Source organism: Perkinsus marinus, assembly GCF_000006405.1.
Source record: "Perkinsus marinus ATCC 50983 genomic scaffold scf_1104296937906, whole genome shotgun sequence".
NCBI classification, from domain to species: Eukaryota; Perkinsozoa; order Perkinsida; family Perkinsidae; genus Perkinsus; species Perkinsus marinus.
Genome location: NW_003213656.1, coordinates 90,143 through 113,256, shown reverse-complemented (window position 1 = coordinate 113,256; position 23,114 = coordinate 90,143). Strand labels below are relative to the sequence as shown.

The following is a 23,114-nucleotide window of genomic DNA, read 5'->3' as shown; positions in this document are numbered from 1 at the left end:
GGGAGAGTTACAGAAACCCGATGGTATGTATCAAAGACTCACTACATCATGTCTCGGTTATTCATCTCTCATCGTGTTCATGGGGAGAGGATGGGATGTATACGAATTGGCGTATGCATCTTACACTGCTCGCCGTTCAAATCCAGGCTCAGCACATAAGGAGAGAAACTATACCTCGCTGATGAACCAGAAGTGACTGTCTAACAGTTACCTGACAGTGACACTCGATGTCATCACCGTTCTTCACAGATTCGCTAACGTCGGCTTAGAGCCGTGCATTTCGAACAGTGCTGAGTTATAAGGTAAGAGCGGAGCTGCTTACTTGTGGCATGATAATTGCCGATATCAGTGGACTCCTCCAGTGAAGAATAATTAACAACAGAAAGTTCAATGGGCAAGTTGAAGTACGTTGTTAGTTACGTTAGTTATACACAGCACATCGTCATCCGCAGGAGTGTTTCCGAGTCTTCGACAATCTCGTCTGGTACATCATCCGACCACGCGGAAAGGTCTTCGACTGCGGGTAGTCGACTCATCGCCTCTAACGCTTCGCAAGGAAGCTTCATCAGCGCTTTTCTATTGCCATGTAACAGGATGGAAATGATGGCTATACGTGACTTCCACGTCAAGCCAGTGCAGCGTGAGGCCATCCGGGCGAAGGCAATGGCTTGAGGCGGGCAGTATTCGCTCACTGACAACAGCGCAGCCTCCAAGTCCTTGACGATATCTGGTGGTGTGATGGCAGGTAGAGATTTCATGGACGCTACGGCTGTCGACAGCAAGCATTCATCACTAGGCCTCTGGCTTAGTATACGCAGGACGCAGGTCGGACTGAGTTCCACACCCTCTAGTTTTCGCATGAGGCTCGACGGGGCCCAACGAATGTACCGAGGCAACGTAGTAGAAGCGAGAGCACGTAGCGATTGAGCATCGCCCAGACCGAAGTAGAGGTCGAGCAGCCCGACCAGAGTGGGGTGTATCGGTAATCGCGATAGCAGAATGTCAGCAATCTTCAACGCTCGAGAACGCACGTTAGATACCTGAGAGAAGGTAGTAAGAGTAGAAGCTGTGAAGTCGGAAGTATCTTACATGGGCCTTGTCTCGGAGCAAGTTGTAGCACCACTCGACCACAGCATGGTTCTTCACGAACTTCACTAAGGCCCCAGGCCTCGAGGAGTAAAATGTTGTAATGTTGAGTAACTACAGAGCGAGAAGTGTCTAGCAACAGCAACGACTATGACTACGATGTCGAGGGCATGGCACTCCAATTGGACATCCGTTTGTGTCACGTCGGCCGTGAGAGCCATAAGGGCCTCCGGGACTCGACGTTTCCCTAGTGGACCGGTCACGGTATCTACAGGGGAGAGCATCCTTCTATCACGAGTGCTAAGTAGAAGAGGTGCCAACCTGGTGTTATGTAGTCCGGATGCGTCGCTGTGGAGAGGACCTGCAGGATCCACCGTCTATGGTGGGTGCAGTTACTGACACTTTTCGAGTAGAACAAGTCGAACCAGAGGGGTATGTCTGCTGTGTCAAGGGAGGGCCTACGAGGAAGATCCATCGATCATAGCGAGCTCCTCCTGAGTCTCACCTAGCCAAAATGCCATGGCACACCTCCTCGTACTCTGGCGACTCCGGGCGTACCACAACTGCGGCCATCTGCGCCACAGCATGGGCTAATACTGACGGCGAAGGTTCGTCCGTCGACTCCGGCAGTGCATTGAGAAAGGCATGCAGGAGGAAGAGCACCTGGAGGGCACTCATTCTCGCATGATTCAGAGATGTTCAATGACGTACCTCGTGGGCATCTCTGAACCCGAGGCGTATCCCACTTTGATCTCGACCTTGGACCTTCAGTTCGAGGCAGCCGACTACCCTCCCAAGAGAACCACGGGAGAGATCTCTCACGATCTTGTCTCTGCTCGACGTGGCCAACACCAATGCGCCCAAAGCCCGGCCGCCAGAGCAGATCTCAGTGACAAGAGAATCAAGCTCAGCCGCTGGTGTATAGTTTTGCCAGTCCTCGTCTGTGGTTGTCGCTTCGGCTCTCCTCAGGCGACCAGCGGTGAAAACCGTGAAGGCATCTATGTCGAGTGACTCAGAGCGAACGGAGCTCGCTATGGAGAGGCTGAGGCAGCAATGATAGTTCAATTGGAAAAAGGCCAGTAAAACCTACTTGTTATCCAATAAGATGTCGGGTACAGGAAGCCTGTGACACTCCTTAGCAATAGCCCGAGGTATCCGGGAATCAGGTCGATACTCAGCCTTCCGAGAGAGCTCATGGAGGCAGGCCATTTCCAGTATCACTTTCAGTAGAGCCTCGTCGTTATCTGAGCGGCTCATGCCCCACAGGCTGACCAGCCGCTGTAGTAGGTGTGAGTACTCCTCACAGGGTGTGTACGGGACAGCGAGAAGGACAGAGGCTTCATCACGGAGCGTCTCGTCCGACAGGGAAGGTATGACCTTCTCATACCAGTGTTGGCTAACGCTGTCCTTGACCGCCTCTTGTCGAGCTAACTGGCTAGCAACAGCAACAACTGTGGACGCAGAAACCCGATCGGATTTCACAAACTCGTCCAAAACTGCCTCGGGAACTGTCGTAGTCTTGAGAACACTCTGGAGCGTGTCCTCATCCAAGGCCTCGTCAAGAAGGTCTAAACGTCCCATATCCACCCACCACTGGTTGAGGGTAGCGTCACCCTTGGATAAGACAGTAGCAGTATCCAGAGAGCTCAGGTCCAACAGCCCCTGTGGTAGTTGCGGCAGTACACCTTGGGGAATTTTGTCAAGCTCTGCCGATACAGGACCGAATTCCTCAGCCAGAAGGGAGGCCCTCTCGGGTTTGTCATGAACGACTAGAGCACAGCAAGCGGCTAGGACACAGCGCTGGAAGCGCCTATCACCCCACTTCCTCCTCAGCTTCCTCGGCTTATGTTGGAGGTAGTCGGCTGTCTCTACAGCAATCTCCTGCCGGTACTGACAGACTTGTACTAGGACCCTCGGTGTCAGCAGCCAGAGCAGACTATGGCGGAAGGTGTCAGAGGCGATGCTGGCAATGGCAGCTAATAAGGAGGCGTTCTTACTGAGGACTCGGTCGAGGCCAGGAACCTCCTCCCGACTAGCAGGAACGGAAGTGAGCAGAACCTCAAGGGCGGCCTTAAACTGCCCTTCATAGGCTAACTCGTCGACTACGGCAGCCACTAGTGTTGGCGTTTTCGCAGCAGGCGTCAAATCAAGTTGGTGGTTCAACGGACGGGCGAGCAAAGTAGCCAAGGGGCCGCCCTCCGAGGATGAGCCGGTAGTAGGGCTGTCCTCCTTTGGGCTCTGCGACAGACGCAACTCCTTCAACAGGTCGCTCTGGTTATCACATTTCCCGACGAGGTGCTCCCAGTCTTCTACAGAGGCATCGCTCGATCGAGCGAGTCTTAAAACAACGTCAGTAACACAACAGCTATGCCCAGGAGGTTGGGGCCTGCCAGTGAGGGCCTGTTTTACGAAGTCTGATACCCATGTGCCAACAGGCAGTAGTGGATGCTGTGCCAGTTCTTGCAAGACAGCAACGACCCAAAGCTTCTCTTCCCTAGAAGGTAAGGTTCCCCACAGTCTAGCCTCCTCGTAGGTCGTGAAGTGACCAGTATCAAAGAGACTCTGACAGAACTCTTCTTCCGCCGCAGTATCAACCAAGTGTCTCATCCAGGAGAGTTTGCTCTTCCCTAGAGGGAAGCCAGCGAGGACTCGTACGGTCATTGGGAGGAGCACTGCTCTCTGCACAGGCTCACGGCACTCCATGAGAGCTCTACCCCAGTCGAACTTACATTGGAGGAACCTACCAGGTAAGGCGGTCTGATAGGCGCAAATGCACTGAGACCAGGCCAAGTAATAAGGAGCGCTAGTTGAAGTAGTCCCCGGCTTGGCATTGAGGATGCTCTGCATGTCCGGTAGATGTCCAGCAACAACATTCAAGGCCTGAAATGAACCGTTCAACGTCCTGCTACAGAGCTGAGACCTACTGTGTTGTCCTTGACATGATTCCGAGTAAGCCTCTTTAATGCCGCTGAGACCAGACCAAGCGTAGCACTGCGTACCAACACCTTCCCTTCTCCGGAGAACAATAACCCAGCGGTGAGCTCAGATCGATTGAGGCATGCAGGTAAGTAAGGCGGCCCGCAAGGCGTGGGATCATCCAATAACTCCACAGCAGATGACACAGCCGCCAGCCATCGTAGGGAAGGACTCGGTGCCAAAGCCAGCGAGCACTTATCCGCTATAGTGTGCCAGAGAACAGCAGACTTGTGCGAAGAGAGAGCTCCCACGAGGATATTGGTTTGGGAGTCACAAGGAGGTTTCATTGCTGCCAGAGCTGCCCCGAGGCCTTCCATGTCCCCTTCCCAGAGGGCATGGTTGGTGGCAATGGCCGTCCAGAGGGCCTCGGCAGCGTCCATCACTGACTCCTCAGTGGCCTCGACCACCACTCGGGACAACCGGGGAAGGAAGAACTCCTGGTCCGTGAATAAGCGACTCTTCCGTGACTGAACGATACGGCCATTCTTGAGGTTGAAATCTTGAGGGAAACTCACCTTAGAATTGGCCAGAAAGCGGCCAAGTGCCTCGAGTACTGCAACCTCAGCCTGCCGCATCCTCTCCAGAGCAGCACCACTATCTCTCGAGCCGCTTTCCTCTTGGTCTCGACGCTGGGGAACTACGCAGCCCTCGTTGCCACTGCCAGCCAGGGCTCGACTCAGGAACGGTCGCCACATCTGCACAACAAGACTAGTCGAAGAGCCTTGCAACGTTGTAGTAAACCGACGGGGTGCAGGACCAGCTGAGCTGCAAGATCCTTATTGGTTTCAGCTGCCTTCAGGATAGCCACTGTAAGCAGGAGGCCTTGTTCCCGTACTGTGTCACCTTCGGCCTAAACAGTAATACTGATACATGGCGTGGTAGAATTATCGACTACCGTGACTCGACGCCGGCCAAGCAGCCTCGAGAGAGCTTTCCATCCATGCTCTACTGTATCATTAGCAGCAGTCCCCTTGCTGTCACGGGTAACAGTCCAGGTGGCTACAGCAGTACTAGCTTGGAGAGCCACTCTAGGGGAGAACGAGAAGAGCCCTGAGCAAACCAGGGATGCCCCATTGCTTGCTACGATACGAAGTACCTCTAAGGAGCCTCAAAGCGCCTATGAGGGCCCAGTCTCTGGAGGTGTTTAATACAGAGAAGAGACAGCGAGAGGCGAACATCGTAGAGGAGCTGAGAACTCCCCTGCACACGGCGTTTCCAGTCGCCGAGGAACTTGGGAATCTGTTGTCAACACATGCCAGCAAGGTCCATCCTGAAGGATACGGTGGTTGAGGCTAGGCAGGGTAGAGGTTACCTAGTAGCTCTACGAGGAACAGCGTGGTCGTCCCTATGGTCCTCCCATCTGATTGTTTCTTCCTCTCAGCCAATGCAAAGAGCTCCTCGCATACCGGAGATAGAGCAATGTAACGCGCTGAGCGACCACACAGCGTCACAAGGAGTCGGCTGGCCCGCTGATAGCATTACTAAGTGCAGCATAGTCTCCCTGACGGCAGCGGTATACTGCTGTCTTCAGAGCCGCACATGCCTCCTCCTCCGTCCCTTGCAGCTCAGCGATGAATCTATGGACCTATCCAGAATTACTAGCATGGTACTAGGCTACTACACAGTCCGACCTGCTTCTGTTGAGTTCCCATTGCTGCAGCACTAGCTGTGAGGGCCGAGTCCTGTGCAGGGCCGGCATCACCATCATTCATATGGGAGAGTGCCCAAGCGGCAGCTTCCTCCTAAGAAGAGGGAGACTAGACTGTATATATAAGCACTGGTTTACCACTCCAACAGCTCTTCCTACTGGACCATCTGCGGATGACTTCAGCTCGAGAGTGGCCATCTCGAAGGCTCGAGAAGGGCTGATCAACTTCACAAGACACAGTGTGGCTTCGGCCTTTGAACTCGACATGGGGATATAAGGAAACAGCAGGCACGACACGTCAGATGAGCGTCGGGATGATAGGCCAGGCAAGCCCGACCTTATGCCTTCTTTCTCCAATTGAATGCCTTCGACGTGATGGAATAGGCCTCGAAGCGGAGTCTCGCTCCCACGTCCTCCCTATAGCTCGCAGCCTCCTCACTCCATGCTGCAGCAGTCCTGTTGAGCCGCTGACCACCACCCTTCTCGACCAGCCGTCCTAACCCAGTCGTCTATTGCACTGAAGCCCGTAAACCTGCATTTAGCTACCCCGCACACGGTCCAGCTTTTGATCAAGGAAAGCATTGTTCTGATTCCCTGCGGTAGCCAGCTCATGCCGATACTTTGAGAGTCATTCTCCAATCTACACTCGATGTCTTCCTATACTAATAGCGAGCGCGCAGCAGGTGCCTCAGCTGTGATCCAACTGCCCGCCTTGCATCGTCTTCGTCATAGCTATAAGGTCATCCTTAATCGACGGCAACGAGGCCTGATCACACAGGTAAGATAATCCGTGAGCATGCTCAAACTAGGATTGGGTTGAGAGTGTCCCAAAGTGAGTGCTGGTGTTCAGACGAAAGGCCTGTACAAGACGACCCTCTGAAGTAGCAACTCGCTACTCCTGCAAATGACCAAGTTGAATCGAACAGTACCGAATTCGCCACTTTCCAGTATGCCATGCTTGCATAGAGCCGCTATTGTGATCAGTTAATCATTCCAGTTCTACTACCGTCTCAGCTGGAGCCTTGAGTTCCTCCCTGAAACCATCCCCATCCGAATGGTGGTACATCCTCATTGTTATCAGCCGCATACTCCTTGATAGAGCACAACACTCCAGCAAGTGTTGCATAGTGTGAATGTTTAATACATCGGTAAAACTGATAGATCACCAAGTCCAACTCCGTCCTTATGGCATCGAGACTCAACTCAAGCCTCGAGGCAGGATAGCCGCCCAGTGAGACGAAATGAAGGAGCAAAAACCTCCCCCAAGCAGACTACGGACGAAGCCTTCGTCTACTGTTGGGGAAACGATAATGTTTTTAACATCAGCTGTATGTCAAAATTGGCAACGTATATACAAACTTCTCTGATCTGTAACAGACATGAACTTCTTGAATGACCAGGGGAAGAGGAAACTGCATGATGCAAGCAGATTCAACCCCGAGGTGTAGCAACAGTGATGGAGATATTAACATAGGTAGGTGCGAAACTAGGGGATATAACCATGGCTAGACATGTCCTCGGATGATCCATGGGATCTGCCCAGAATGATTCATCGGTGTTCGTTGAGTCAGAGTGGTCCGCTCACCTGCTACGTTGGCGATGAGGAGTGACCTTGGCGGTTGGTGTGGTCATCCACTCAACCATCTTATCTAGCATGTGTAGAGTCGGAAACTCCCACAGTGGTTTGCAGCCGCCAGCTACCGCGTAAAGACTACCACCGTCGAAGCACTTGATATCGTTTGTTAGGTCGACATCCTCGCGGCTCTTGTCAGCTGATTTTACTGGGAAATTGTGAAAACGAAAGCGCACCTATGGAGGAAAATATCGCTCTACTAAGACACACACAGACCTCTCCCACCTGCTCATCGAAGTACACCTTTTTGGTCCCCTCGAGCGAGGCCATTGTTGAGTCTGACGCGGCATCGTCGGAGTCTCCACAAGGAACCCCCGAGTTGAGCCGCGCGTTGCATACAGCAGCAAACAAGCGAGTGTCAAGTGGCGACTCATCTTCACAATCGTTGTCACTATTTTGCTGGCACACGGGGACGGACGGGAGCTGCTGAGCAACATCCTGAATAGTTGAAGTGAACATCCAGAGTACCTCATCGTTCAACTCTGAGTTCTTAAAGCGGAGGGGATCGGCTGGGGCCCGAGCGGGGATAGGTAGCATGAGAGACATATTATGAAAAAATACAAGAGAAAAAACTATCATCAGAGGCCTAGAATAGTAACAGGATAACACAATACTCAATACCCGTTGAGAATATCAAAAGCAAAAACATGGCCACGCGGGCTCACACGCGGACCAAATTCCGACTTCAAGTTAAAGTCTTCCTCAGCCCCAACCAGTCTGTGAAGATCTCAGCTGGGTTTATCGATCGACTGTGTCCAGGAAAGGCTTCACTTCTTGATCCGGTTTATCTGGACCCCAAATCATTGAGCAGTCCTTCTGCACAATAAGAAACAGCCCCACCCCAGCGCTTCAGAGTCAGCGTCATGTCTGAACCCGTCCTCAAGCACAGACTAAACATCAATTATGTCAACTGCTCGGAGACTTTGGAGCATTGATGATATTGAGATTACTTCGATAATGGTTGGCACTTTCTGTTTAATATCATCCAATTCGTCGATCAGTTACTCATTACCAACCCTGGTCGACTCTAACTCTTCACACTCCTCATTCCTTCCAGTGATCTAGAGCAATGACGATGTCCTTCATCTCAGAGATCTAAGCGCCTCAACCTGGTGAGCTCTTCAATCCTCCAACCAACCTCTACTAGCAGTACAGAATGGCAATTATTGTGACCAGACGGAGGGTCAGGATGAGAGTACCGGTGGGGTCCACACATTTATACGCTATAGGCAGCAGCCAACTGAGAGCTCCTCCCAGAGAACAATATCATATCACCACAACTCAGTAAATTTGGCTCATCTAAAACACTCGAGAAACCTAAACAATCTTCAGAACGGCAAACAAAAGTAAAGCTTCACAGTAGGAGACCAAGTCCTGCCCCTGTGCGGCGCCCAAGCATGCGCGGTAATACCAAACGCTGCCATAGTAGGAGGAGACCTAGACTGGCCGATATCCCACCGCCCGACAGCCACACGAGGAACTGAGATAGACACGAACATGGTGACGTGAAGAGGGGATAAACGAAGACCTTGAAATCAGAGGGACGACTAAGCAGCATTCCGAAGACTCCCATGAGCATCTCCAACAGCTGGCATGTGGCCGCTTGTGTTGCTGTTACCTCCGACTGAACAGAGACGTAGTGAGTACCAAAACATAATGGTGACCCATGAAGGCTTACCCTTCGACTCTGTGGTACAAACTGCTGAATAGTAGCTACATTGAAGAGGTCCACTTGCCAGAGAAAGAGCCTCGATAGGACTATCATTGTGAGCATAAACACTGTCTCAATCCTGAGCATATGATCATCCTCTTATCGAGCGTCCAAACTACTACGATGTATGAAAGGCGAACTCGATAGCGATAAGAGCAATGCAGCTCCAGAAGGCCCATAGTGCGAGGCATCCAGCGCGGACCTAGAGCGTGGAGTGACCGAACCACACCATGCTCTACTCACACTATCATCATTGCAGGACTTCACGACCATAGGCCACATGAGTGTAGCCATTATTCCTCCGATGCTCCCAGCCGCTCGAGCGATACCCAGCGACAAAGGCGACATATTCTCCTCGGCGAGGAACGCCGTTGCTGAGGGCGCTCAAAGTGAGCTGGAATAAACAAGAGAAAAAGGAGCTTACTCAGTGGGTGATGATCCGATAGAACGGTGAAATGCAGGAAGCAAAAACTAAGTGAGGCCAGAAATACCGGGTCGTGGTAGTACCTGTTGGCCCGGAGCTCCACCGAAGAACCAAAGCACTAGAATCTACATCTCCCAACTTCGCCACAGTACTGCCAGCATATTATTTCTCCTCGGTGAATCGTCGATTGTCGGAATAGGTTTGACCCTTAGTCCTGGATAGGTCTCATAGACGCCTCTCCATAGAGCAAAGACAGGCCATGCAGTAAGTACACTCCAGCCTCCCACTGCGAAGAGCCCTCGTACTACGGTGCCACGACCACCAGTCTGAGCAGGACACCTCCGACTGAGCCGACCAGCCGAGCTAATATCACCAGTAATAGTCCAATGACCAAAGGGCTGCCCATTTTGGCTGTGAGATCGACTCTACGCATGACGCTGTTCAAGTGGGTCTGCAACTCTACAGGATTAACGGTAGGATCCGATTCGCTGACACAGTGAAGTAATCCAGTTATAAGCCGTGATCATCGCAATGAATATCCTGGTGATGCAATACGATCTATAGTAAAGAAAATACTATTGCATCTAATACCCTATCTTACTGCTGCAAGGTCTCTCGAATCGTTACAATGATGATAGTGACAGTGATCCATGTTATTCTGAATATCCTTGATCACCAGTGAATACAATACTGGAGTTCCACCCGTTTCACGTGAAGTGGCGTAAAACTCGGTGAAAAACGCGATATTTGCGGAATGCAGTAGTCGTAAAATATGTTTTTCACTGGTGTTTTTCATATCACGGGTGAAACTCCGCTCCTACTCATTCCATCAGATTTGCCAGAAGCAAGCTATACAACTGCACGATCGGATTTCAGATCCTCAGCCCTGTTACAGATCCTCCCTGCATATCCAACCCATACTAGTACTACCACAAGTCCTCCACAATTATCATAACCCAATTCTTCTCTACGTTGATCGTCGCCACTGAGGATATCACATCACCCGTTACTCCCACCAGTAAGAACATTCCCTGAGCAACCAGCGCAGTTCAAGGCGATAATAAAGCAACAAGCAACCCACGAAGACAAGGCCAGAGCCGAACGTCCAAGGCTGTTCACTGTGAGAGTCTGTCATCATGTCCAGAGCATACAGCAGCATCATCGAGATGGCGATACCACCGTTCTGGACGAAGGACCCGATCTTCGCTACCCTCAGCCGATCAGTGCCTGCCAGCCGTGCATATACTTCAAGATGATGATCATGCATACTATTCCATAGTGAAATGATTCTACTCGAGACACTAACGCTATGAGTTGCCTTTAATCGATTTGCAATTCAAACGCGAACTCGAGTAAACCATTTGGCAAGGAGGAGACCCCCTTATTGGCGTATTACTGTCCACAAGCCTTCCCAGAAAAGGTAATAGGACCGCCTTGGACAGCCCTGTGAAGAACACGAATATGGCTGTAGGTAGAAGTGTGAAAGGGAATATATCCACCAGCATCAGCGGCACCGCGAACTGAGACGACGACAGCTGACCCATCCAAGCAGCAACTCATCAGTGGAGACTACCTGCCATATTCTGTCACCAATCGTTGACAAAGCGTGGGATACATAGAGCTGCCAGAAGGGCGACATGTGAAGCGACCGTAACAAACTTAGCAAGAAAACTGCTGTCCCTTACTACGTCTAACAGTAAAACGAACGCCTGCCTAGAGCGGTCAGGGTCTAAAAGGCCTAGGGTCCTGCCTAGGGTCTAAAAGGTGACCCTACTGCCTAGGACATATGCCGGTATGAAGCGGCGGGAAATAAATCCCGCCTTGTGATTTGGATGGCTTGCCTAATTCCCCAACCGATGCGAAGAGGACTTTTTATTTCTAAACATTTGAAGAAATTATCTCTTAGGGATGCGTAATATATCATCCGACAGGCGAGATCATTCCGAATCCATTCATGAACTTGCTCACTGAAAAATCATCTGCGTTGAAAAGAGTTCACGGGAGATAGGAAAAATCAATGAGTGAATTACCGTGTGACCAGGAATTCGTAGAACTCTGGTTCCTAGATGACAAGTAATAGCTATCAGTGCATTTTAAACCGTCCGATACCCCTATAAACTACTGACCTGAGGGACCGGCCACGCACAGATATTCACACTTTGAATGATTCAGATCAGCCCTGGACTATTTTTTGACTCCACTTTATTGCGAACAATCGAATAGTTGAAAATTACATCCGAGTTGAAAACTGTAAAAGTCGTAAAAGCTAAGGACTGTTTTCAAATAACATTGAACAAGTAGGAAGGGTGGGACCGACAGAGGTTGACGAATCCAAGGACGAGAATATACGCGTTAGACTGCTGTTCCTATCCCCGCTATCTCTCCCCAGCAGCTAAAATGTGAGCGTTCCTACTTACGAGGAAGGCTCGAGCGACTCCTTTGATAAGTTGAACGCCTTACAGTTGCGGGGTGACACGGCCATCTCACCCTCTGAGCTCCCAAGACGTTAAACCGTCGCGAAGCGATACCAATAGCTCGCCATACAGTCGATCTCGGTCCTGTAACCGAACGGCTCTTACAACTACTGTATAAGACTAGAACGATAGGAGGAGGACAATCCGAAGTGTGCATCGACTCCTAAAGACATAACTCAACTGGCTTCAACCAAGCTACGTATCGGGATAATTAGACCGGTGAAGCGGAGAGATCGAAAACACGAAGGGTCATGATTGTATACGTCCGTCTCTGACTGCGATGGAAGTGTAAAACGCCGACATGTCTCCTCCCATACAGCCTCTCGTGCATGCGTGCAAGAGTAGAGCTGGCAGGAATAGATCTTCGCCTCATATTGCCGAATTCCGAGCCACCTTGTGACGATCCCCCACGAGCCGTGGTTGCATTCGGGTCCATATGGGAGTCATCGACATCGACAGGAAGCGCAGCGGCAGATGTCATGAATTGTGAAAATCGCGCGCGCCCTGAAACGTACGCCCCGAACGCAAGTTGAGACCCATCTCAGTTGAATGCATGTCAATATCTCCGTTACCAAGTAGTAGCAGTAGTGTACTCACTACACTAGCACCAGTAGTATGCAGCCGTGTTCTTCCGCGGCCTGCCTTTACTCTGTGTTCCAAAGCTATTAAAGGACAGTCTTACGAGGGCTGGCTCTGCGCCGAGAAGTTGGACGGCGTCAGGGCAATGTGGGGACGTGGGAGGTTTCAGAGCCGCTACGGCCTTACGTAGGAACACTAGCGCTGTCGCTGTGGGGAGGCTTCACTGTAGGTTCCGGCCGCCACCTTGGTTCACTGCCGCACTGGACCGCCATCTGGGACCGGACATCTTCCTCGATGGCGAATTGTGGATGGGCCGACACACTTTTTCTGAAGCTGCAGGTATATTGAGGAGACAAAGATGCCAGCAAGGTTGGGCCAAGGTGAACTTCTGGAGGAGTCCCATGGGTCTCATAGACGACCTTATGTCAGGTCCAGTATCACATTTATGACCTAGCATCGCAGGAGACGGCTCACCTGCCTTATGAGGAGCGGTTTGAACTCCTTAAACATCTTTTGCAGCCGATTGGCGTCCATTCTGTCGGCAAATCTTCGGCAAATCTTGCGAGTGCGCTGGATGGGAATCTTGAGAGATCTTGCGTGGATCCTTCGGCTCGCGAGGTTGGGCATATTTTTTTACACCAGCCGTTCTGTACATTATCAGCTGATAGCGACATCGCCGGCATCTGTGAGGAGATGGTCAGAGCTGGTGGGGAGGGATTGATCCTGCGGGATCCACAGGGGAAGTATCTTTCTGACAAGCGGAATCCAGGCATAGTTAAAGTGAAGCTTCACGATGATTCAGAGGCACTAGTGATCGGCCACCTTACTTATCAAGGGCGAGGGAGTGACAGAGGGATATCCTCGCTGGTTGTGGTCGACAGAGACAGAACCATCTTCAAGCTTGGATCTGGTCTTACTGACGAGATCCGTAGAGATCCCCCACCGGTAGTATCACCGGCCTGTTCCGTGGCTTGAACTGTCCTTGTTCAGGTAGGAACGGTTATACAGTATAAGTATTCCGAGATATCGGCCTTGACGGGTCGGCCTCGCTTCCCGGTGTACCTAAGGGAGCGAGTCGACATGTCTAAGGAGCGTTTTTTGGAGGAGATGAGGCGTCCAGATCTGTCAGAAGGATCAACATGTGGCGAGGATGAGGAGCGGGGGTGATCCTGCGGAAGTTTGGACATTAAATTGACTCATAGGCTCTCAAAGGGCCCCGTACCATAGCCTTCACTATTATTATATTACGTGAGCAGTTCCTTTTACCGGATTGGCCGATGTAGGGTTGCATTGGTAGCCGTGTTTTACGATTTTTTCATCAGTTTGTGTCGTACTTTCCTCCCGCCAACGTTACTCCTCCAACGCCATCATTCATGTGGGGACGGCAGTCGTTTAGTGCCTTACCCCGACTATTCAACACCCCGTTGGCAGTGGTTGTGTCCACAGGAGCGGCGGCGGCTGCTTGTATGTGCTCGGACATAGGCGACAACGGTAATGGGAAGAAGACACTTGCAGAGGAATGGGAGAACATGAAAGCTCACAAACGGATGAGGGCCTTCCATCGGTCCTACACGGAGCACATACGGGTAGTGGAGGTGACTGGACATGGTGACACTGTGTGGACCAGGTGGAACTAAAATCTGATCGACCGCGGCACTTTGATAATCCTACTGTACTTGCTTCGACAGTGGGAGCATGCTCTGTAGCAAGCAACAACCCCAACGAGGATCGATTTATACGGACTATAGTAGGCCGGTTGTTCCGAGTCAATGGAAATGGGCGTTCGTATAGGTCTCTGAGCAAAGCGGTGTTATACTCGCAGCAGTTTTTGATGGTCATGGTGGTTATCATGTTGCCGATTATGCGGCTGCCTATATGCCCTCCTTCATACGTTCAATAATTGGAGAAGGTAAAAGCTGTGCCCTAGCTGCGGTTCTACTTGAAGCGTACAAATGCCTAGAGGGAGATCTGCTAGAATGGACCAAGCGAGAGGTGCTCGGCTGAGGATGGGCTTCTCGTGAGGCTGTCTGTGTAGATCGATAGTCTGTTAAGGCATAGTAAGATGGTTGAAGAGGAGCAACTGGAATATGATCCGCCCAAGATGTCCGTTGCTACCCTTACCAAGATGCAGGTAGCCATTGAGCATGTCGGCAGTTTACTTTAGTGTTCCATCAGGCTGGAGCCTGTGCAGTATCGGTCCTCCTGGCTGAGGATAGCTATTGTGTTGCCAACGTGGGGGACTGTCGAGCTATGCTCGTGAGGCGGCTTATTGACGGTCATGAACGGAGCCCGAATAGTCTACCATTACGAAGTGGGTCAGGGTAGGGTTTAGACGAGGACGTTGGTATCAGCAGGGATTCCCCCGCATGTTGAAGTGGAGTGGCTGACGGCTGCTCACAATGCAGATTCTCCAATTGAACAGGAAAAGCTGAGGGCTGAGCATCCAGGAGAGGAAGATTTGGTCCACTGTAAGCAGAAGATCATCGAGTTAGGTAATTATCCTAGGCAGTGAGAGTCGGTTTATGTGTCTCTTGGTGGCTCGGGTGACGACAAAGTTCAGGTAGTGATGGTAAGACCGTGGGTACTCGGTGGGGGGCCTGTTATGTTAAGGGAAGACTCCAGCCAACCCGAGCGTTGGGAGACTTCTATTTTAAAGTCAGTGCACTTTAGATTGCCAACTTGTGATAGTTGTAGCAGGACATGGACATTGCGAGAGCGGCGAGAGTAGCTCCTTATCCTCATGAACGTAGCGATGACGATGGTAAAAGTCGACCTAAGGTTCAGTTCTCGCAGTGGTTGTTCTAGAGAACCCTTTCCCGCCCTTCACTCCACCTTATGTATCAGCAGTACCCGATGTTCGTACAGAGTGTAGGGACCCGACTCGGGACATGTAGGCATCTGCTGGGTCGATGCTAGGCCAGCATGATAACACAGGTTCTTGATAATGGCTTCTGATGGCCTTTGGGACTACTTGCCGGATCCTGAGATCGTCTCAACAGCGGTAGATGTATTTGAACGGGAAGGGCCACAGGCAGCAGCAGAAGCCCTAGTATCACGAGTATGGGGAGAATGTGGTCTAACGTGTGTGTGTGGTAGTGGGTGCGGTGATAGGTCATTGACCAAGCCGCTCGGTCAGCGAAATTAACTCCGAACGTTGTTCGACGTATGCAACCTGGCAGAACTAGGAGGAATATACATGATGACGTCACAGTAGTGATTGTAAAGCTGTAGGTCTTCGCGGCGTTTGCTTGTCTGAAGTGGCATCAAGACAACCATTGCACTCTTACTATGAATATTGTTTATATTACTATTAGCATGTTTGGATTAGCGATTGGCGAAAACGGTTCCCTGCATCTGCAGTGGGAGCCATCGTGATTGTCGCTTCTATTGGCTCCGGTCGCAGTGTGTGGTTACAGAGAGTCACTCAAGTCTCTCAACACGTGAACCCACTACTACTTGTGTTGCACTAGGGCAGGGTCGCTGTTGTTCTTTGGACACTGGTTCACAATTGAGTCATTTTTCCTCCTGGGTTGCCTTTAATTGGCCCTCAGTGATGTCGGGTCTAATCCGGCCCGCGTTTGTGTGGATGCCGGCGGCAGTTGTAGCGGCTGTAAAGGTTGCAGAGGTATGCTCCCTGCAGGGTCTTGCCTTAGCAGCAATCATTGGTATAGGTCGCCCGTCGAACGCGATGTGAGCAGGGAGCCCCTCAGGGATCGGCTGTTGTTGCTCCTGTTACAGGGGCAGAAGGCCCTCAGCTTCTCATGCCTGTAGGTCACAGAAAGGCTACTGTGGATACCCGTCTCCGTTGGTCAGGTTGCCCAGGCAACATCAGCACGGCCGCTGCCAAGCGCTCGGATTGGCTGCCATCAATACGCGGCTAACTCCCCTTGTGAAGATCGACTAGCATTACAACAGTTCCCGGGTGGAACGCTCTGTGCATGTGTTTTCGATGGGCATGGAGGCTGGCAGGTCGCTGAGTATTGATATGCTCGTTTTTGAGCCGTCGCAGTAGAAACACTGACCAGGTACCTCCGTGGTCATCTACCATCGCTGTTGGCCAGTCGACTCCCTCACAAGTCTGGGCATATAGACTCTCGTACAATTGAGTCGGCATGCAAGGAGGCATTTATGGTGGCGGATTCTGAGTTGGAAAAGCACGCACGGGAAGCTCAGAAGTAAGGCATGTCACGCCAGGTCCGTAGTTCGTGAGGGCCTTACTATTACCTCTTTCAGACTGGGTTTTTCCCAGACTGTGAAAACTGGCGCCTGTGGATTAGCACTGCTCATCACACAGACCAGCCTGGTGGTAGCGAATGCTGGAGACTGTAAGGCGGTAAGTCATGGAAGTCGTGGATGAGAGGACCAGTCCTTTGCCCTATAAGGTGCTTTATAGAGATCAGCGTCCTGCATTGCCGTTGAATATGCAGCATAACGCCAGCGATGTACGAGAGCAGAGACGGCTCGAGCTCGAACATCCTAATGAGAACAATGTTGTTAGGTAATTGGTACGGCTCTCAGGTGGTGTGCATATTTGTTCTCTTCCTAGGTGTAAGAAAGAGTGGCATGAACCAGTAGTCGTGGCCGTTCCCAAGAGTGAGGTTCTCTATGGGCACCATATATCGCTTGAATTGCATGTCCTTCAGGCGGCTGGCTGGCCGTGAAGTCGTGGTTGGGCTACCCCGTCGAGCTAGAGAGATTGGAACATGCTACCAAGTACTCGGGCTGTTATGTCAAGGGCCGTCTCCAGCCGACTCGAAGTTTTGGTGATTTCTATCTCAAGGTAACCCCGTCTATCGACCCTAGAGCATCTTGGTGTTTTCCCAATGGCTGGGGCATTCCTCACTTGACGTTTTGTTCTGTGGTCAGTCGGCCGAGTTTCTCTTTAACCATGCATCTGGGCGGAACTTCCTACCACCTCCTGACCCAAAGAGTTCTGCTCATACACTTACTCAACCACTGCAGCACTCCTTCCCCTACATCACTAGCGAGCCCGAGGTGATGGTATATCCACGACATGAGGATGACAAGTAGACACGTCGTTGTGCGAGAGGCGAGAATTGCAGGTTGGCTAACGCTGGCAGGTTCATAATATTGGGCAGTGATGGTCTGTGGGATAATGTGACTGATGAAGAAGCTGTAGGGTTCGTGAGGCGACTACTTTTACAAGAAAACAGCAGTTGGAGTGCCAACTCTGGTAGGCTGTGACTAGAGTGAGGGAGAATCGTCTGAGACGGAATAGTTTGGAATTATGGTCTCCATGGTCGTTTTCATTCTCAGTTGCAGAGGCGCTGACAGGAGAGGTGTTGAGTCGAGCAGCGAAGAAGAGCTCCAAGAGCTTAGCGGAGCTCCAGGCTCTCCCACAGGGCAACCAACGTCGGAGGCTCCATGATGACATTTCGGTCTGTATAATCGATCTTCGTCCGATCAAGGATCATTCGTCTACAGTCGGCCATACCACTAGTGGTTGAAGCTGTACTCCTGATGGTGGATATGGTCGTGGGAGATAGTGCAGGTCTTGTTTCAGTCTCAGTCTAAATGCACCAACAAATAGTACATGTCTTAAACTTTTTTGAACGTATAGCATCGCCTCTGGCAGGCTTGTGTTTTAGTGGTGGAAAAACGTACAGAAGTGCCCTACTTTGCATTGTGTCGAGATGGCTGCGTCTATGCTAGCAGCGACCCATTATAAGAATCAGGCAGGTGGAGCCTCCAGTCCTGAAGTAGTGGGGGGGACGCTCTGCTGCCACCAGTGTTGAAATATATGTTCACTTTCCTTAGCTGAGCTCAGGAGTTGACTCACTAGTCATAGGAGTTAATATAGGAATTGGGTTAAAAGTATACAGCAACCTGCAGGAATTTCTTCAGAATATTCATATTGTCACCAACGCATGTGGTTGACCATGTGCATATTGCCACCTCAACGTGACAATACTGGTAGTAGCTATCTTACATTAGGAGTCATGTGATGGAGGACCTGCTACGGGTGGTACTCGAACAGGAGACGCTGGAGATGCGGGGGCAGCAGCACGAGGTGTTGACGGGGCGACTAAGACGAACACTATGGGGTCTTGGGAGTCGGCAGAGTAGTGAAGCCGATGCTTGGCCGACTAAGGCGTGCTGAGGGATTCTTTTCAGACAGCGGCAACAGAGCATACGCCTATACAACTTGGCTCGGTTTGTGTTCGAGATATGCTACACCTTGGATCTACCTGAAGAGGTGACACGGTTCATGGGTTGTCTAGTCTGATGGCGGTCTTGACAGGTTACGGCCACTGCAATGCTTTATTTGCATTCGGTATTGGATAAGATGAGAATGAAGGACCTTTCGGATGATCGATATGTAATGCTTATGCTTAGTCGATGCTTCTTTGGGCAACTCCCTTCTGTTTTAGCTGATAGCAATAGCGTCCATCGTGCTGGCGTGTAAGGTGTGTGAGGACAGATTGCCTAGGTCACTGGCGGCTCCTCGCAGCGGGGGACAACCTAGTGGCCAGCAAGCGACTGCCAACTTCACGCAAGTCATGCGAGCGGTAGATGGTGGTCTCCCCACGGTTATGCTTTGAGGGTATCTCTACAGGTTTTGGATACCGCCATCTGTCATATGTCCGGCCAGACGACAGTGCATGCCGATCGATTACACGAGCAGCGTCGGTTTTTGAGGGACAAAGTGTCTCTGATTGAAAGCCTCGTGCTCCTCAGAGTAATCGGGTCCAATCTCCAACCTGAACTACCGTAAGTGGCCAGATGGTCGTTTTTGTCCTGTGCAATGTACATGAATAGATATGACATCATGGCATCACTGCTAGAGCTACATATCTACCCGGCTGAGTCCTTGTTCCCAGCAGGCGTTAACAGAGCGATTATAGGCAGAGTAGCTCGAGCGACTCTCAATGACTGGTGGGTCCTTGCTGAGATGCTCAGCGATTCTCGACTTGCTTATGGGAGGTCGCTACATATATCGATGTTGCGCTCAGTTTCCGCGCCCCACTGTGTCTGAAGCATCGGCCCGAGGTCCTGGCAATTGCCGCAATGTAGGTTCGCATAAGAGGCACTTTAGCCTCCCTCCATTCTGTTCTATGAGGCTCTGAAAGTGAGCGAACTATAGCTGCACTTGGTTCGTCAGATACGTCACTTGTCGAGTACTTCATATCAATTGGTCTGAAGTGGTGTCGACATCCTCTGGCGGTGACTTCGATGAAAGTGTTGGGAGATCCAAGCTTGAGGGGTCGGCAACATCGGCACCGTGGAGGAGTGAGCAATCCAAGGTGAATGCATACAGCTGTTTGAAACGCTCAAACGCTCTTGTCAACAGCAATTAAGCTCATATATCGTGTGTTATCGTAGGTTATTGAGTTCATGGATCCATCAGTGGACGAGACGGCTGTTATGGAGTGCATAGCTGATCTAATGCGTTCCGTATACAACGTTTCTGGTATGATACAACAGAGCAGAAGTCTTTCAAATAGTGATAAAAGGCGTCAATGATGATTACAAAATGTTGCGTTGTGTAGCAACAACCAGTGTATGGAGAATAGATTCACAGGCACGACCAAACTAGAGCCGACTTGAAGCATTTCGTTTGTTACTGGTTGCTCCTGTGTGAAGAGTGATGGTGATTGACCGTTCAACGTAGTGGCGACGAAATGAACGAGTTCAACCCGGAGCTCAACCGATCTTAATCCAACTCCCACCGAGATTCGCTGTTTTGTGACAGTAGTACCTTTACGCTCGTCTAAAAATCGCTTTAAATGGAACAGGTCGCACATGGCTGTTATTTCATTCGAGTGATAACTGCGTAACTGCCCCTTTTGCAATGAAAAATAAAAAAAATTGGAGCTGAAAACCCAATTTAGGTTGAAGTTGTGGCAGTATTTCTTTCATAAAGTATGATTATTAGAACCACTGATATCTACATATGGCCGCCGCGGCACACATACGTAGACGTATTACTGGGCGAGCGCTTATTTCATTGTATTGTGATGCGACGTAGTCTCTTTGTCACCTAAACTACCCATGCAATTGCGTGATGCCCATCAAGCTTGGACCACCCTTCACTAGCGTTGTCATCTCGAGTGTTGGCTGTATATCTCAAGACGAACTTTGTGGAGTTACTGCAGTGGAGGTGGTCATATTACAGTAGCGTTATTCTGTCGTTAGTACATTTTAAATGGATAATCAGAATCAGAACTCTTCCTTCACTTTGAGCTATGCCGATTTCAAAGCAGGCTCAGACAGGAGGCGAGCTTTCTTCCAAGACGTAGTGTAAACCTGCTCAGAAGAGGGTTGTTATTACTAGATCAGGTTCCTGCGATTTCAGTGAATAGGAGTCAAACTACCGAAGTAGTTCCACAAGAGAGCCGGTTTGTTCGTCCTCGTACGGACTCTGAGTTCATGGCTGCCTCGCCCACCAGGATTCCTCGAGATATCTACGAGGAAGTGAGTCCTGCATGTAGCAGTGTATGAGACGATTGGTGACTTTTTAGAAAAACGTACAGCGTGCTGCAACGGATGGGGCGTTGGCTATGGAAGCCACTCGATTGCAAGTAGAGTTGGCGTTGGAGTCACATGATCATCTTTTCCGAGGACATGATGAGGTCTTAGCCAGTGTGGACAATCCAAGAAAGTGAGTTATGAAGTGATGGGCAGTAGTCGGTTGGAAATGGATTTAGGTTTATTATGACATGGAGGTATTGGTACTTGTATATTCGACGTATTGCAACAATGTATTTTATACCATTGCAGTTGGGTATTCTCGCGGGTTTGTTATGGGCTAATATTGATGAGAGTAACTATAATTACCTCTGGGGCACGGACAGCGAGGGGACCATGCAGTTAGGATTCTCCATTGGTGGCCATCATGTAGTGAAAGCTGCCTGTTCTTGCCTTCTAGACCTTTTCTCATGTTAGGTAACTTTACACTTCCTTATTAATGACGTGTTCATGACTTTCTTCTTCGGCATAGCTATGGTGGAGATAGTCGTCGCAGTATTGCCTGGAGGCTCATTGTCTCCAATGAAGAAGGCTATTGTGCCATTGATGAGTGAACCAGATGACTTGTTCGTGCTTTATGTGAAATTTCATTCTAGGTACTCTGGGTGGAATACTCGGTCCCATCGTGGTGTTCGTGTGCCTCATATTCGTCATGGAAGCTCTGGGTGGATTCGACAGCTATGAAAACGACCTGTCAGATATTCTCCACGGTTGGGGTATCGTTGTAGCAACTGATATCTCCATCGCGTGGTTGGTAGCTTCATTCGTTTTTGGCGGAGGGCATTCTGCCATTCGTTTCCTGTTACTTTTGGCCGTTGCAGATGATGTTGGAGGTGTCCTCATCATTGCCTTTTTCTATCCATCTCCCCATAACGCTGAATACGTCTACTTGTTATTATGTGTGGCAGGCTGCGTGCTGGCATTCTTCCTCCGTGAATTAAAGGTGAAGCATTGGGCATGGTACGTGTTCCTGTGTGGCCCTCTGGCATGGTATGGTTTACTGAAAGCCTCCGTTCATGCTTCTTTGGCCCTCTGTCTTATCGTCCCCTTCATGCCCAAGGAGATAGACACCAGTGAACCGAATCGCTTCGTCAAATTGTGGCGGAAGTGGCGGCCTAGACAGAATAGTGATGGTGATAGGTCGAGGGCAGAATCGAGCAGTTGTGGGTCTACACTGGCGCTTGAGAAAGGTAGGGTAGTGGCGGGTCCACTGGAAAAGTTTGACCACGATTGTGCCTTTTTTGTTCATTGCGGTCTTTTTTTCTTCGCCTTGGCAAACGCCGGTGTCAAATTTGGTGGAGATTCGATCGGCCTAATAACATTGGCTATCACGGTCTCCCTAATTGTTGGTAAAACTGTAGGGATATTTACCTTCGGCTGGGTCGTCAGCACTGTGTTCAAATTGGGTCTACCAGATGGTATGACTGTGAAACACCTCTTTGTTGTTGGTATAATATCTGGCGTCGGCTTAACCGTTGCTCTCTTCGTGGCTCAATCGGCCTATACCCAGCCGGACCTGCTTGCCCAAGCAAAGTTGGGTGCTCTTTTGTCCGCTCTATCTGCTCCAATAGCGATAGTGGCAGGCAAACTCTTCCGAATAGTTAAGGTACCCGCTGGGGAAACAACCACCAGTGGATAAACATCTGTATAGTTGGAATCGTGATTTTACGCCTTGATACAAATAAACTTGATTTACTAGAAGCGTCATTCCACTGGCTTTGTTCACAACTGGATGTATTAGTAGGCCTGTAGTTGTAATTGTAGTTGACCATTAGTGTGTTGTTGATGATGTTTACGTTGGTGGGATGTGGAAGATAGCTCGTCTACATTCATGTTCCCGTTTTATCAGTGTATAAATAAGTTGAATAGTTGTTACCAATTGTGATGACCTATGTGGTATGAGTCATACCACACCTTTGTGACAACCTGTTTCATTACTTTCAATAGTCACCTCATCTCGCTACACCTGTGTAGAGTTGGTAAGGGTCTGCTGGGGTGATAACTGTTTTCTATTGGAATAATTTTTTCAATAAGAAGTGCCGGGTCGGAGTCGTGTAGTCCGCCCTTGGGTTTTATCCGCAGGTGACGATCAG

At 50.3% G+C, this 23,114-nt stretch overlaps 9 protein-coding genes across 9 annotated transcripts; 6 read left to right on the top strand and 3 right to left on the bottom strand.

Moving 5' to 3' along the window:
- Positions 1-391: 391 nt before the first annotated feature.
- On the bottom strand, positions 392-5,977 carry Pmar_PMAR015291 (hypothetical protein; the record flags this gene model as incomplete). Its single annotated transcript, XM_002782917.1, has 15 exons — positions 392-1,040; positions 1,090-1,200; positions 1,245-1,354; positions 1,408-1,544; positions 1,592-1,749; positions 1,798-2,128; positions 2,177-3,966; positions 4,011-4,757; positions 4,808-4,912; positions 4,958-5,112; positions 5,159-5,332; positions 5,375-5,491; positions 5,545-5,647; positions 5,694-5,804; positions 5,849-5,977. The coding sequence occupies 15 exons, from the start codon at positions 5,975-5,977 to the stop codon at positions 426-428; spliced, it is 4,893 nt and encodes a 1,630-aa protein (XP_002782963.1). The 3' UTR covers positions 392-425.
- A 954-nt stretch (positions 5,978-6,931) lies between these two features.
- On the bottom strand, positions 6,932-7,909 carry Pmar_PMAR015290 (hypothetical protein). Its single transcript, XM_002782916.1, has 4 exons — positions 7,812-7,909; positions 7,569-7,766; positions 7,296-7,519; positions 6,932-7,245 (listed from the first exon to the last, which is right to left on the bottom strand). Exons 1-4 carry the CDS (start codon positions 7,887-7,889, stop codon positions 7,197-7,199), a joined length of 549 nt encoding a protein of 182 aa, XP_002782962.1. The 5' UTR covers positions 7,890-7,909; the 3' UTR covers positions 6,932-7,196.
- Positions 7,910-8,676: 767 nt separating this feature from the next.
- On the bottom strand, positions 8,677-11,117 carry Pmar_PMAR015289 (conserved hypothetical protein; the record flags this gene model as incomplete). The annotated part of the gene is made up of 12 exons (XM_002782915.1): positions 8,677-8,823; positions 8,872-8,967; positions 9,022-9,133; positions 9,177-9,256; positions 9,298-9,428; positions 9,479-9,561; positions 9,608-9,804; positions 9,852-9,966; positions 10,409-10,509; positions 10,560-10,705; positions 10,875-10,998; positions 11,052-11,117. 12 exons carry the CDS (start codon positions 11,115-11,117, stop codon positions 8,698-8,700), a joined length of 1,377 nt encoding a protein of 458 aa, XP_002782961.1. The 3' UTR covers positions 8,677-8,697.
- A 1,388-nt stretch (positions 11,118-12,505) lies between these two features.
- Positions 12,506-13,698, top strand: Pmar_PMAR015288 (DNA ligase, putative; the record flags this gene model as incomplete). Its single annotated transcript, XM_002782914.1, has 5 exons — positions 12,506-12,717; positions 12,761-12,911; positions 12,961-13,096; positions 13,193-13,476; positions 13,522-13,698. The coding sequence occupies 5 exons, from the start codon at positions 12,506-12,508 to the stop codon at positions 13,696-13,698; spliced, it is 960 nt and encodes a 319-aa protein (XP_002782960.1).
- A 624-nt stretch (positions 13,699-14,322) lies between these two features.
- On the top strand, positions 14,323-14,523 carry Pmar_PMAR015287 (hypothetical protein; the record flags this gene model as incomplete). The annotated part of the gene is made up of 1 exon (XM_002782913.1): positions 14,323-14,523. A coding segment is annotated over one exon (201 nt), but the record flags the coding sequence as incomplete, so codon positions are not given.
- A 70-nt stretch (positions 14,524-14,593) lies between these two features.
- Positions 14,594-15,185, top strand: Pmar_PMAR015286 (hypothetical protein; the record flags this gene model as incomplete). Its single annotated transcript, XM_002782912.1, has 5 exons — positions 14,594-14,662; positions 14,707-14,842; positions 14,886-15,023; positions 15,092-15,112; positions 15,142-15,185. 5 exons carry the CDS (start codon positions 14,594-14,596, stop codon positions 15,183-15,185), a joined length of 408 nt encoding a protein of 135 aa, XP_002782958.1.
- An 873-nt stretch (positions 15,186-16,058) lies between these two features.
- Pmar_PMAR015285 (protein phosphatase 2c, putative) lies at positions 16,059-18,101 on the top strand. The gene is made up of 11 exons (XM_002782911.1): positions 16,059-16,156; positions 16,203-16,298; positions 16,345-16,508; positions 16,557-16,706; positions 16,765-16,864; positions 16,914-17,029; positions 17,078-17,124; positions 17,175-17,311; positions 17,398-17,558; positions 17,613-17,725; positions 17,809-18,101. Exons 1-11 carry the CDS (start codon positions 16,085-16,087, stop codon positions 17,997-17,999), a joined length of 1,347 nt encoding a protein of 448 aa, XP_002782957.1. The 5' UTR covers positions 16,059-16,084; the 3' UTR covers positions 18,000-18,101.
- An 84-nt stretch (positions 18,102-18,185) lies between these two features.
- Pmar_PMAR015284 (hypothetical protein) lies at positions 18,186-19,850 on the top strand (the record flags this gene model as incomplete). The annotated part of the gene is made up of 9 exons (XM_002782910.1): positions 18,186-18,251; positions 18,487-18,614; positions 18,667-18,748; positions 18,794-18,871; positions 18,924-19,061; positions 19,109-19,263; positions 19,312-19,428; positions 19,506-19,562; positions 19,655-19,850. 9 exons carry the CDS (start codon positions 18,186-18,188, stop codon positions 19,848-19,850), a joined length of 1,017 nt encoding a protein of 338 aa, XP_002782956.1.
- Positions 19,851-20,686: 836 nt separating this feature from the next.
- On the top strand, positions 20,687-22,861 carry Pmar_PMAR015283 (conserved hypothetical protein). The gene is made up of 6 exons (XM_002782909.1): positions 20,687-20,788; positions 20,833-20,967; positions 21,015-21,154; positions 21,201-21,390; positions 21,439-21,571; positions 21,618-22,861. The coding sequence occupies exons 1-6, from the start codon at positions 20,699-20,701 to the stop codon at positions 22,658-22,660; spliced, it is 1,731 nt and encodes a 576-aa protein (XP_002782955.1). The 5' UTR covers positions 20,687-20,698; the 3' UTR covers positions 22,661-22,861.
- Positions 22,862-23,114: the final 253 nt, after the last annotated feature.